The 15,487-nt window shown below is 27.3% G+C and overlaps 1 protein-coding gene across 4 annotated transcripts in view; it reads left to right on the plus strand.

Moving 5' to 3' along the window:
• LOC100197593 (metabotropic glutamate receptor 3) overlaps window positions 1–15,021 on the plus strand; it is a 36,225-nt gene extending 21,204 nt beyond the window's left edge. For all 4 annotated transcript variants that reach the window (XM_065802290.1, XM_065802292.1, XM_065802291.1 and 1 more), the window contains 6 exons: window positions 1,048–1,113; window positions 1,774–1,883; window positions 4,765–5,055; window positions 7,659–7,793; window positions 12,902–13,319; window positions 13,407–15,021. In XM_065802290.1, coding sequence (XP_065658362.1) covers window positions 1,056–1,113; window positions 1,774–1,883; window positions 4,765–5,055; window positions 7,659–7,793; window positions 12,902–13,319; window positions 13,407–14,929 — 2,535 coding nt within the window. In that variant the 5' untranslated portion in view covers window positions 1,048–1,055 and the 3' untranslated portion in view covers window positions 14,930–15,021. The remainder of the gene's footprint in view (window positions 1–1,047; window positions 1,114–1,773; window positions 1,884–4,764; window positions 5,056–7,658; window positions 7,794–12,901; window positions 13,320–13,406) is intronic.
• The last annotated feature ends 466 nt before the right edge of the window (window positions 15,022–15,487 follow it).

The raw sequence follows: 15,487 nt of genomic DNA on the forward strand, positions 1-15,487 counted from the left end.
ATTTGGAAAGGTTTTTAAAAATTGCAGAGTCATTCGTTTCTTACTTTAGTTTTTAATTTATCTTTTTATGGGCAACACTGCCCTTCATTTCCAGTAACCTATAAGGTACCACAATGGTTCTTTTTTGGTCCCATATTGCTTCATTATTATTATTATTTTTTCTTTTTTCCTCTAATAAGTAAAATGTTGTTTAATTAAAACATAACTTTAAAAAAAAATTATAAAATTATTTTTTAAAGTTATTTTTAAACATTAGGAGATATTAGGAGTTTGAAAGACTAATAAAAGGCCTTGGTAATATTAATAAGAAAATTGATTGGCCAATTCATAAATCTGTTTCATAAATTTGAAATTGATTGGCCAATTCATAAATCTGTTTTAATCTAAATTTTATATTAAATATTAAATAAATCTAAATTTTCAAAAACTAGAATAAAAAACAGTTTTTATATAGTTTAGGGGTTAATGAATAGAGGTCTAGAGAACTTTTGTAACTTCGATATTTAATTTTCATAGATTATATTGAATTAAAAAAATTATCAACTAAAATAGTTAAGAAAAAGAAAAAAAAAAAACAATAAAAAAAACTTATTGCTGCCCAGTTCAAAACCTCAGTTGATGAAGTTATATAGTTGATGAACAAGCAAATATTTTGCATGTTCAGTATATATCAGTTGATGTATGTAGTGAGTCCCCCAGCTGCTCCCTATTTCAGTTTATCATCGTAGTGTCAACTAAGTACACTGTTAAATGTGCGTATATATATATATATATATATATATATATATATATATATATATATATATATATATATATATATATATATATATACATATATATATATATATATATATATATATATATATATATATATATATATATATATATATATATATATATATATATATATACACACTGATAAATGTGCGTATATACAAATTTTTTAATTAGTAAAACAATTTTATTAATAAAAAAACATGTTTTGACTAACACTAGTCATTTTCAGTTAAAATTAAATACTAAAATTTGTTAGTATAATTGATTTAGCCTCAAGTATGGGAATAGGATTGTTTATGCTCCTAATATTACCAGTATATGGAAATGTGATTAAAGGTAAATTAATTTATAGTTGCACAGCCGTAACGTTTTTTTTATTTATTTGTATTTATTATTTCTGTTCAAGAGACTATGAATATGTAGTTAAAATATTTTCAAAAATATGTTTTAACTATAAAACTTTTTCAAGTCAGATTACTTAGTTTAGTTTTTGATAAATTTGATTAATAATAGTTTACAATGATTTATTAAAGTTTTTTGTAAAAAAAAATTATTTTAAGTTTTAAACATTTTGAAACTGAAGAGTTAAGTAATAACAGTTATTAGTGAAATAAATCAAGTTTTATTTTTAGTTTTGTACTTCTTGTTTAAGTTTGTGGATTTTTTAACTTTTCTTTCCTAGAATAAGTTTATTAATTTTATTGTTAGTTGTTTATAGTGATGTTTGTTTCTTATCATTTGTCTTATAATTTTTTTAATATTTTTATCATTTCTCATTAAATTTAAATTTTATATTGTTTTTCTCCAAATTTGTCTTTTGAGAATTGTTGTTGTAGTATCTAGTTAAGTAAAATATTATTTCAAAAGTTAATATTAATAAAATGTATTAAATAATAAAATATATTAAAACTGATATTAAAAATTGGTTAAATATTATATTGGAAATTATTTTCTGTTATAATTTTTACACCTTTTATAATTCGTTTATTTTCATAGGAAGTGGTTCGTTTTTAATTAACGGCATTTTCCCCATCAGTAATGGCAAAAATTTAAACATGCAGTCAGGATTTATGATGTATCAGGCTATGAAATATGCTGTAAATATGGTGGGTGCATTTACATTAAGTGTATTAGCCAGGCTTAAGTTTTTATTGTGTTTAAATAATATTGCATCATATTTTCATTATTTTTTAAATTCATTTTGAATATACTTTGTATGACTGTTTATATTATTGTTTTGCTTATTAAAACTAAAATAACACATAAATTATTAAAATCTAATTAAAATAATTAATGAGATTTTTGAAAAACAACAAAAAAATTGTTTTAAGTTAAACTTATATAAACTAATTATTGTTTTTATAAGAATATTATTTTTAAGATTTTATGAATGTTTATAGATAATTTCTTTAAAGCTTCATTGCCACTCAAACTTGAAAGATTTTGATGATTTGACCAAAAAATTAACTAGTAACCAAAAGCATCTAATACTGAACATATTGCAGCTAAAGCTAATGCAGCTACTGTTGGAGTTCGCAGCCATTTTAGCAACAGCATTAATTTTAACATGATTTTAGGGGTATAAATTAAAGCAGCGCATAAATTTCTTAAGTAAAAATCAAACTGATTTTTTTCTTAATTTTCTTCAACAGTTAGTTTTGGTAGCTTGATCCAAATCAGCATTGAGTAAATTGATCTTTTATTTGTTTGGTCATTTGTTTCTAGGCAACTTATTTGCCACTTTTGCACAAAGTTTATGATGTAATTTCTTGTATATTTCTGGTAATAACAAATACTATTTAATTTAGTCAGAAATATGTCATAACCATGGAAATAAATCATCACTATTATAAAGGTCATCACTATGGAAATAAGTGATCACTGTAGAGTTAAGCCATTACTATGGAAAAAGCTATCAATGTGGAAATATGTCATCACTATGGAAAAAGTCATCTTTATGGAAATAAAACATCACTATAGAAATAAATCATCACTGTGGAAAAAGTTAGGAAATGATTAACTTACTACTGCTCATACAGTTTATTTTTTCTTGACAAAATTTGTATAAATTCAAAACACCATTTATTGAGAAATATTTTCTGCATTTCTTAATACCATCCATAGAATATTAATTATAAAAATCATTAAAAAAGTATGGCAAAAATTCCTTAATGGTATTTGCAATGATTTATAGTGAAGAAAAACCTTTAGTATACCACAAAAGTAACATTTCTTAAAAAATATTTTCATTTGTGAAAAAAAAAAAGTTATTTTTAACATTTTTAAATATTTTTTTTAATCAAAAATGAATTATTTGCTTTTTTTTTACTAATTTAAAAGCATTATTCTTAAATTGATTGCTACTGTTTATGGAAACTCAGTGTAGATTATGGTAAAACCTTTTCTTTTTTTCCCAATCTTCTTTGTATTTTTGTCTTCCTTGATCTATTACTATTTTCTTTTATTCGTAATTATTCAGCTACCTTTAATAATAAAAATAACATCTTGGACACAAAATCAGTGTACAAAAGCAAAAAAAGTATTATATAAGTAAGCAACTTTATTCAAATCTTCAAAGACTCAATAACATCAACATAAAAACAATAAGAAATTAGAAAAATATATTAATGAGATTTATAACATTATAAATTCGTTTTTTATTTTATAAAGTAAATTTAGGTGTTCATGTTGACTTATATTATTATGTTTTTTGGAATTTAATTTAGCTATAAAACTTAAAATTCCTTTACCTAAATTCCTTTACCTAAATTCCCTATAAAACTTAAAATTCCTTTACCTAAAACAATGGTCCTTATGATTTATGTTCTTATAAAAAATATTAAAAGTTATTTATTTTGATCATCTGCATCTTCTGTTTATTTTATTTTCTTTTTAGAATTATTTTAATACTTTTATTAGAATCAAAAAATAGTAACAGAAATTGAAAAATTTTTTAAATAAGGTTCTATTAGGTTTTAAAGTTTGTTATGTGCATTATGTGGCATATAACAATATTGCATGTATTTCATTGCATGTTTTACCCTATAGGCAGGTTAAAGAATGTACACACCAAGTGTCCTATTAAAGTACACTGCAAGTGTCTCATAAATGATATTAGTAGTGATTAGAATTCAATATTAAATCTAATTTAATATTGTATATTCAGAAAATTAAAATGTTTATTTACTATGATTTTTCAATTTTTAGAGAAACAGTTCTCTAATGTTTAATAAAGTATGTAAAATTTAAATTTCAAATATAAAAACAACATTAAAACAATGCTAGTTTTTGTATGGTTATGTCTAACATATTTATGTTACTCAGATAAGGGTTATGATTACCATTGAAAAGTGTTGTTTTTTGACATTATTCCTTTAAAATGTTTTTGTTCAAAGTTACATTATTATTAAAAGTGCTGTTAAAGTTTGCTAAGTATAACATTATTAGGAATCTAATCAAATAAAAAAGAAGCATTATATAAAGCGCAGTTTATATCAACTATTTATTTACAAAATATATATAATTGTATATATAAAATATTGTTGTACCATGTATCACTTATTGTTAAATTTTTTTTAATAAATTAGTTTGTGATTAGAATTTCTAAAATAGTTATCTAAAAATTTTGATAAGTTGCATGTGAAAATGTTATAGGTTTAAACTTTCTGTGTTTTATAGTTATGTCAGTGTTAGTTACAGCTAGGCCAGTGTTTGTTACAGTTAGGTCAGTGTGTGTTACAGTTAGACCAGTGTTTTTTATAGTGTAATCAGTGTTTTTACAGATAGTTCAGTTTATGTTACTGTTAATCAGTACTTTTTATGGATAGGTCAATGTTTATTACTGTTATGTTAGTGTTTGTAACAGCTAGAATAGTGTTTATTTAATAACCTTGAATATAAAATAAAGTTTAAAAGTTTAAAATTAATTTAAAGTTAATGTTTTAATCTTTATTTTGTACTATTTAACTGATTTTTAAATAATTTCAGGTGAATAATAACTCAAATTTTTTACATGGTTATAAACTTGAAGTCAATGAAGTATTTGATGTAAACGATTATACTGAGGTGCAGAGTAAAGTTTTAGCAACTTTTATGAACAAAGTTCCATTCCTAATTGGTCCATATTCTGGAGAATCGTCATTTTTAGCTAGCATACTAACAAGTACATTTAGTCAAATTGCAATTAGTTACAGTGCAAGCTACAGCGAGTTCGATATATTGGATCATAAAGAACAAAAGATGTTGAGGACAGTTCCTTCAAGCAAATTTAGAATTCAGGTAGTGATATAATAATAATGTTGTTTTATAAACAAATTTATACAAAGTGCATATAGTGCAAACTTATCTAAAATGCATATAAAATGTGTAAATCTTGGTTTCCTCTTTTTTAACAGCTTTAGCTGCAGCAGATTGAATAAAACTCAATTTTATATAAATGAGTTTTAAATACTTGAAAAGTTAAAAAGTATAAAAAAAGAATTAGTTAAAATATCGAATTTTAAATTAATAAATGGAATTTATCCATTCATTATTCAAAAATTAAATCTAGATTGTTGTTTTGGAAAAAATATTACCAAAGAATTCCAAAAAGAAAACAAAGCCATTTGTTTTTTAAAATATAACAGTAAAATATATATTTATAAATAAATTTAAAATATAATAAATTACAGTAATTTAAAATATTAATTAAAGTTTCATAATTGCTATTATTATGAATGCCTGTATGTTGATTGCCTTAAAATATTGCAAATTATATGAATCAGGAAAGCAAGATGAAGGAGCGAATTCCAAAGAACTGATGTTCGAGGAAAAAAACTAGACAAATAAGAGTTTATGGAGCACTTAGGAGCAGTCACAGAAAAAGGATGAGGCTTAATTGAATGACGAGTAACACGAGAATAAATTTTAGTAGATGGCACAAGAGACGCTAGCAACTTTAGAGCATTCCATACAAGGCCGGATTAGAGATTTAAAGAGATAGATAATAGAATCTGAAGTAAGAAAGTGTTGAGCTCGAGAAAGAGATGCAACCTTAGCAGATGCTAATTTTGCAACAGATTTGATAAATGGTTTCCAAGAAAGATCGGAAGTAAGAGTTAATCCTAGAAGATGAAGAGTAGATGACACGTCGAGTAAATCATCGCTCATAAATATAGGAAGATCTAAATTATTGCAATAAGGATTGGCTGAAAAAAATTGGATTTTATCTGAGTTAAAGTTTACCAGCCACTGTGAGTCCCATGCTGTAGCAGTAGTGAGATCCTTTTCAAGCTTGAATACCCTCTCTAAGCAATCAGAGAGTGTTGGCTTTATATAAAGACAAGAATTAATGGCAGTATCATCAGCAATGATACTACCAATTATTCTTGCCACCTTACCACTTTACATGTAAGAATATTTGGAAGATCGTTAATGTAAATTAAAAAGAGTATAGGGCCAAGATTATAACTTGTTTTCCGACAAATGGGTGAATTCTTACGAATGTAAATGCCCACTCCAAGCATTTGACTGCTATAGTCTTTACTAATTAAAGGAAGATAACCATCAACACTAAGGTTACAAGAAAAGACAGCTGAACTTAAATAAATCTCACAAAGAGCAGGTAGGTCTGGTGAGCTTTGCAAGAGATTAGACTTAACAGAAGAAAAGTTACTTCGAAGACCACGAATATTAGTGAATGATAGGTTTAGAAAACTTGGTGATGATGATGGTTTTTTGTGTTCTATAGCTTTTGGTACTTTATTCATTTTTAAATTTGTTGGAGAACTTGACTCAAACCATAGATAGTACTCAGAACACCGTTTAATAGCCCAAGCAGTTGTCACATTACTATTAACAAACCTTAGGCCGTAACAAAGGGCTCCAAATGTGGCCTTGACAATGCACACTAAAAGTACAAACAGTGACACCATCCATGTGCAACATGGCACTGTTAATACTTTGATATTTTTCAGCTGTTGATGGAATCAGCCTCACTAAGAGCTACCACAGAGTTCGGGAAACCTGACTACCAGCCAGCCACAGAACCATAAAACTGAGTTTTAGAGCTGTACCCTCATTAGAAGATGATAGAATGAGTTGCCTAGTCATAAAAACAGAGACTCAAGCAAAACCCATGCATTGAGTCAAGAAGATCCAGCATTCAACATCCTAAACTGGAAACAATGTTGTAAAAATACATCTGCGCCAGCCGAATAGATGAAGAAAGGGTGCGAGGCTGGTTAACAAATAGAAATTGTTTACCCCTTAAGTCTTTGCTTAGGAGGCCTTCCACAAGACAGTAGCCGGATGAGTTTAATATATGCCCCAAGATAAGTATTTTTATCGAAACACCATCTCTAGCCTTTACTCAACCAAGAACTCCAAGGCAGAGGAGGTTTTAAGTAAGAAGTGGCTTTTCCTAGCCTTTTCCTAAAAAAGTGTATCCTACAAGGGAGCAGGACATGAAGCAGGTTGTACTGGGTTATATGTTATCAGTAGCAGGATAACCTGACCTGACCTGACACACAATTTTTAGCTTATTTTTTCCTTTAGAGAACCCACTTAACCTCTCCTCAACCTTATCTAAGAACCTCAGAGAGAAAGTCATGAGAATATGAGTTTTTAAATTTTGCAAGCGTACTGCCAGCATATTATTATTACAAGCGTTACTATAAGGTTCTATATTTTCCTGAACATTTATTTTAACATCTTTTTTTTTTTAAATTATCTATCAATTTTCTTATCTTTTACCTTGCTTGACTTGGGCTCAACAGTTCTGCACATATCTTTGAGGCAAATGTTTGCTATTGTTTTTTAGATTGAAAGTTAATACTAGATAACAAAATTTAAATATTTTATTATTTTTGTTTTACTTATGAAAAAAAAAACTTTAATTTTAGATTGCGTTGGATTTGATAAAAAAGTTAAAGTGGAATTATGTTATTGTAATAAGTTCGAATGCTCATGATGGTGAGGATGATTCACGCCCTTTTATAGCTAAATTACCCTCTATTGGCACTTGTATTGACATTCAGGTAATAATTAAAATCTTTATGAATCAATAATTAATCACATTATTCAAATTGACAGAAATCTTAGTTAACAAATCCAATTAAATAAATATATGCTAGCTGACCGGACCCATAAAAATACAAGTCTTTGTAAGTCTATTTCGACGCTGAGCATTTCTATACTTTTTCCCACAATTATAAAATAAAGTAGTGGGTAAAAAGGCATAATGCATCGTCATACATAACAAGAGCCTAAATTAATTCCCCTCTACCTAAAATGTAATTAAATTGTAAGGCTTTTGTTTTTTAGCAATAATTATAATAAAAGTAATTATATTCCTACCAGCATTATCACTTTTTTTGTAGATCTGTTTCACAATTAAAACATCTTGAGTAAACTGGTTAACTACCTGGTTAGACACACATAAAGTGTCTCTTGCATTCTGATCACTTTTTTGTATTATTTTGTGACATCCTTTTTTTATTTATTTTTTAACATCTTCGCTTCCAACAAGGCTGCAAGCACCCACTAATTAAAGTTGGAAGTTACTGAAAAAGAAAAGATGAAGATTGTAGAGCAAGATAACGATTGACGGACGACTTAAAAGATCGCAAATTGTATGAATCAGGAAAGCAAGATGAAGGAAGCGAATTCCAAAGAACTGATGTTCGAGGAAAAAAACTAGACGAATAAGCGTTTTTGGAGCACTTAGGAACAGTTACAGAAAAAGGATGACACTTAATTGAATGTCGAGTAACACGAGAATGAATTTTAGTAGGTGGCACAAGAGACACTAGCTCTTTAGAACAGTGCCCATTATAGTATTTGTAGAAAAGAGAATTTTAATTTGTAAGCATTATTTTTGATTTGTAAGCATCATTTTTGGAAACAAAAAATGCAGTCGATATACATTCACATACCTTTCTTACCAAAATAAGCTTCCTGTCCTTTTCTGAACTCAACAGGAAGTATTTTTTGAGACCAATTACTTATCTATAAGCCGGTCTTTTTGTTCATTTCATTTGTTCATTTCGTCATTCAATTCATAGTATACTCTTTGGCTTTGTTTTGTAACATGTATTGAAGAATATGCTCCATGGAATAGTTTCCATGATAGATTCAATACTTTTAAGAGTATTGTTAAGTTTCTCTTCATTTTTGGGTAGATTCTAGATTAGGGTTCAATCATCTGTAGACATTCTGCGAGTAACGTGCAGTCCTGATATTTTTCCGAATGGGAAGAGCAAATGTTTGATTTAAAGTCGTTATCTTTAGAGTTACACAAAGCGCAGCTGATACAGTGTGAAGCAATATATAAATTTTCTATGCAAAGCAAACCATATGTGTTCTTTAAATTTTGCTTCGCCTTTTCTATATTTCTTTTTCTTTTCTTTCTTTTCTATATTTCTTATTGTGTTTATATCTGTTGACACTTTGACAACACATTTCATTAGAGTAATAAACCCATTTATGCCTTTACATGTCGTATCGTCAAGGCCTTCTAATTTTGCTTATCCCATAAGCTATATCTTGAATAAATCCTGATGCAGATAAAATAAGTGCTTTTTGACTGAATGTTTGAGTGTTTTGATAAGTTTTATAGAGCAGTATCAAATATCTTCCATCTCCTAAAATCAGTCTCCTTGTCCTGGTGCTACTTTTTCAGAATAGATTTTTTTTAAAGTTATTTACAGCTTCATTGAGCTTTCTTTTATGGTAGTTGATTGTAGAAGTTAATGCCTCATATGTATTTTTCTAATTTCCCATTTCACAGGGCTTATATCCGGAGCGCTTGTCGCTAATAACTCATTAACGTTTTCTGAAGAAAAAAAGCTTTCTGAAGACAATAGATCAAGTGCGTAAGTAGAATTCTTCTCTACTCAGTCATTATTTAGGAACATGCTTAGGCGCGACAAATCTTTTTTTTTTTTTTTTAATGAACGTTGATGTTCGTATCTTTATTTATTGACAAACGTCTAATTTAAGAGGTAAATGTCAAATAATTTTATTTTCGAATAATTTTTTTACTAGTTAATAAGTTAATAAATATGTCGAAGACACTTATTGAATTTAATCAGTTTTTATTTTTTCAAAACAATTTTTCACGCATTTAGAAAGTGCGCGCAAATTAATGATAATTAATATGCAGTGACCTAATCATTGTAAACTGCTATTCCTAAATACAAAAGTGGATTTTTCTAAATTTACTTCGTTAAATTAATTACTAATAAAATTAGTAATTAATTTAACGAAGAGTGGATTTTTCTCAATTTACTTCATTAAATTAATTACTAATAAAAACCGTGTAAACTTGAAGAAATTAAAATAAAAAGGGAACTAAAAATGTTATTTTGAAATTTTTTTTTAAACCTTTAAAAATAATAGTATCATAATAATTATTATTTAATATTAAGAACTAAATGAATGTGAATTCTGCACAGCTGACTTGTTTCTCCACGCAGCGGCCTTGTTCGTCAAGGTTCATGTTTCGGAGTTATACAGTTGAGAAGTTGAGTAGCCTCCTCAACTTTAGTGGCTTTCTCGACCTTGGAGAGGTAAATAACAAAAGAATAAAATAAAATGATACTGGGAAAGAACCAGGAAAATATTTATTAATATTTTCATACTGGTCTTTTGTTGCTTTTCGGAGATTTTTTTTATCTCTTCATTTTTTTGTCGGAGAAGCTTCATGACATGGATTAAAGCATTGCTTTGGTACATATCAGTATCTGAAATACCTTTGTTTGTAGAAAGCACATATAACTTTTTCATTACTTTGTTTAACATATTCGCGACTCAATTACATGTTTTTTGGTAAAACCATTAGCTAACACAGCAAACACTTAATTGTTTTATTTATTTCAACCCTGAATTAAACTCTTCCACCTCTTTAAATCAAACTCTTCTATCTCTTTAATTCAAACTCTTCACTTTACATGTAAATTTATATTACATAACAAATATCGCATAAAAAATATCATTAAAAAACTGCTTAACATATTTATAAACAAAATCAGGTATTTAAAAAGCAGTTAATTAAGAATATTTGTAAATTTATAGAAATCACAAACCACTTAAATGTTCTTACGCTTTCCACAACCTACATATTGAAATATAAGCACTATAGGGGATTTTTTATGTGCCATGAAAAATAGCGGAAAAAAACATATATATATATATATATATATATATATATATATATATATATATATATATATATATATATATATATATATATATATATATATATATATATATATATATATATATATATATATATATATATAGATATATATAGATATATATAGATATATATAGATATATATAGATATATATATATATATATATATATATAATATATATATATATATATATATATATATATATATATATATATTATATATGTATAATCTTATATTATATATGTATAATCTTATATTATACATAATATTAAAAATATATTATAGAAATGGTATTATATACATAATAATAATACATTAGTGTACATATATGGTACACTAATAAAAATATTTTTAAATATCTTTATTAGTGTACATTATATGATAAATATTTTTATTGCTTAATTGTTTTTTTAATTGATTTAATTTAATCATAAATTTCCTTTTTATAGCTAAAATAAGTAAGATGTTAGAATTCAGGGGGCTCACAAATTAAAAATTTCATATATTAGGCAACTACCAGAGACCAACCAAAATTGAAAATTTTATTTATTAAGTAGCTACCGATTCTAACAGTTGTTTTTTTTTCTGTCGAAAGTCTCTTTGAATTAAAGATATCTTCATTTAGGCAAAACCACCCTTTGGAGTCTTTTAATTTATTGAAAGTATATAGGTGTATATTAGAGATGTGCCGGAACCAGTTTATGCCGGGTACCCGGCACCGAGTCCATATTAAAAGGTGGAATAAAAGCTTGAGAAATCTCTTGCGCTGAATTGTTTTTTTACAAAATAACGCTGATTAATTTGGGCTAAATATATCAAGTTTCTTAATACTAAATAATAATTAATAGGTTGTTAATATTAGGAATAAGGTGTCGTCCATAAAGTATGTACACTTTTATTTCGATCTCACCCTCTCTCCAGCATTTTGATATACGTTTTTTCTAGTACCCACCAGCTCCTTAAAAGTACCTAAGCTTTTAACCTACCTACCCAACATTTTATGATATTTTTTTTATTTAGTGTCTCCTTACTTTTATAGAGAGCTTAAAAATTGAAATTAACTCTACCAACTTCAAAAAATTCAAAATGATTGTGGTATTATAAATAATTTATATTTTTTTGTAATTTATTGCGCTAATTAATCAAAAGTTGTTATATTACGGAAAATAAAAGATTAGGAGAAACAGAGAATTGCAAAAAAAAAAAAAAAAATTTTTTTAGTAGACCTTGACTGTAGTGTGAAAAAAATGAAAAAAAATATTTTAATTGGCACACGTCCATATTGAGTAAATAGGGCTTATTGACTCCATAATACTCTTAGACTTATATCAAGATGTTTGGTTGAAGTTAACACATATCGATTCGGCGTTCCCAATGGGAGCAATTTAAAATTTGAAGTTTTGCTAATTCTGTTTATTATATTTACTTGCAATAAAGACCAGCGTTCCCAAATGGGAACATTTATTTATATCCTCCAAAGACATTATTAATACTCTTGTTTTGCAAAAAAAAAATTTTTCCTGTGATCACATACGTGGATCTAATTGAAAATTAAAAAAATTTACAAAAGAAAAATATTTGGTCCCAAATGGGTTAAAACTAAAAGCAATTCTGTTAATAATATTTCGACACAATTCAAAGTACTACTTAAACATATAGTTACAGCATTTAAGGTAAATGTTTATCAAAAATTTATTTAACTCGCAATACATGCAATATAATCATATTTCAATTCATTTTATACTTCAATTCAAATACAATTTTAAAACAATAAATTTATTTCAAATTTACTCATAAATTTATTTTAAATTTACACATAAAATTATTTAATGATAGAAATTATATCAAAATATTTGAAGAACAAAAATATCAATATTTATGTAAAAAATTTAATCTTGTTTGTTATAAAAATTATCTTGTTTGTGATAAAAATAACTTTTATTTCTTAGATTAAACTACCATTAAGTCCTTCTAAAACAGATTATGAGGCAGCCATCAAAAAACTTTCTAGTGATGGCCCGGAAAAGAAGTGGACAGCACGGTTAAAGGGTCTTATTTTGTTTACCAGCAAAAAAGATACAGCAGAATTATTTTCCGTTATAAAAGCTCATGGTATACATAATCAACTTGTAATTTTTTGTTTTTATGGTTGCACAAATTACGTTGAGATTACTAAAGGAAATGAAGATGTTATCAATGGAACTTTAAGCTTAGATATAGCTAACGAGAAAATTCCAGGTTTTGAAGAATATTATTTAAATTTAAGACCGAGTAAAGATTCTGATTTTATTCTTAATATAGTTTGGGAAACATATTTCAAATGCTCTTTATTTAACACCACATCAACCACAAAAACACCGTGTACAGGTAACTTAAGTACACAAACTCACACATGTATTAATTTTAATTATTTTCGATTCATTCTTTTAAATTATTTAAATTTAATTTTTATAGGAAATGAACAATTTTCTGAAAACGTGGGTTATTACTCTCAAACTCCAGTACACACTGTTGCTTATGCTATTTATGCTATTGCAGATGCCCTCGAACATATTATCAGTCGTGTGTGTCATCGAAACAGCACCTGGATGAAAAACAAAACGCAATGTGTTGTACAAACAACCGAACGCAAATATAATCATAATCTTCACACCTTGTTGAACAAAATGTCGTATTTAGATGGTGCATTAGATGATTTTAGAACCCCTTTTCTAAGAATTAACAGAACTATAAAATACGAGATTCATCAGTTTTTGTTTAATGGTGGAAAATATCAAAATCTTCTTCGAGCAACTTGGGAGCTAAATAGGCCAAATTTAAAAACACATCCAGACGATGCGCTTAAAGCTGGCCGTCCTAAGTTTACTTTTATTCCCGATTCAATTGATCACCATTTTGTGCCTGTTATAGTGTGCAGTGATCCGTGTCCTGTAGGCTACATAAAAATAAAAGATTTTAATTCTTTAAAATCTAAGTGTTGCTGGGACTGTCAGAAATGTCAGCCCGATAGTATTTCTGTAAATGATTCTTGTATTCCGTGCGATAGAAACGAGAAGGTAGAGTCTAATCAATGCGTGGCTTTGCCAGAAGTTGTTATTTCTTTAACTGGACCAGATTTTGATAAATTTATGGTTATCTGTATAATACTAATTGCTATCGGTCTAGGTTTAGTTTTTTTTGTTATTGGCTTGTTTATATACTTTAATGGAAATCGCATTGTCAGATGTTCTGGACGGGATTTGTGTTACATGATTTTAATTGGCTTGGCTATGCTATTTTTTTGTCCAGTTACGTATATGGTTCGTCCTTCAACGATGACATGTATATTTAGAGGTGCTTTACCTGGAACAGCTTTTCTTATGTGTTATGCTCCATTGTTTCTACGTGCTAGTCGAATATATAGAATATTCATCCATGCTAAAACTTCTGTATCTCGGCCTGCTTTAATAAGTCCACAATCACAAGTTTTTGTTGTGCTCGGTATTGTTTGCGTTCAAATTCTACTAGCTAGCGTTTGGTTTGCATCAAAAAACCCTGCCCCTGACTATATTGTTTCTCCGGAAAGAGATTTTATGATTGTTCAATGCACTGGGGATGCTAGTGCAGTTGCAATGTTGATAAATCTAACCTTAAGTGTTGTCTTCATGGTTTGTTGTACAATTTTAGCATTTAAAACACGAAATTTTCCGAAAAATTACAATGAAGCAAAGTTTATTGGCGTTACTTTGTATATCACTTGTGTAATCTGGTCCATTTTTCTACCGACCTATTATCTTAATCCAGAAAAATATCTAATGTTCAGAGAAAAAATTGTCAGCGGTCTGTGCATTCTCATAGGTTATGTTACCCTGATTGGTTTATTTGGACGAAAGCTTAGGTTGCTCTTGTGTCCAAGGCCCTCGGACGAAGATGTAAACAATCAGCAAATGTGGTCCTTTAGTCATTCTAATGAGTCTCACCATTTAGAAATCAAATAATCACGTTTTAAGCTATATAGGATTGTAATTCTTATAAAGGTTATTCTTTTCAGTTTATTTGTAAAAAAGAAAACGCTGTTCACCTTTTTTCATATTTTATATTTATTGTTTCATTATTATATTTATTGTGAGTGTGTGTATATATATATATATATATATATATATATATAATATATATATATATATATATATATATATATATGTACATTTGAGTTTTTTTATTTCACACTTGATTTTTAAAAAAGAATTTAGTTTCAAAATCACTGTAATTAATTTCTCTTGATCTCATCAAGTATGAATTACTACAGCGCGTTTAATAGTAAAAATTAAAAAAATTATAAATCTATGACTTGCACTTTAATCAGTTGGTTAATGTGCTGTGTAATGGTAAAGCGCTCACCTCTCAAAAGATACGGAGATCAAACCACATACATGTAGTAAAGTGGTCTAGTTTGTCATTGTTTCAAAACAAAAACAAACAAAAAGTATTAAAGTACCTCCTTGTTACTATTCTCCTAGTTACTAGTCTTAATAATAAATTGTGTTTTTAGTTTTACT

This window comes from Hydra vulgaris, chromosome 08 (genome assembly GCF_038396675.1).
Source record: "Hydra vulgaris chromosome 08, alternate assembly HydraT2T_AEP".
Taxonomy (NCBI): domain Eukaryota; kingdom Metazoa; phylum Cnidaria; class Hydrozoa; order Anthoathecata; family Hydridae; genus Hydra; species Hydra vulgaris.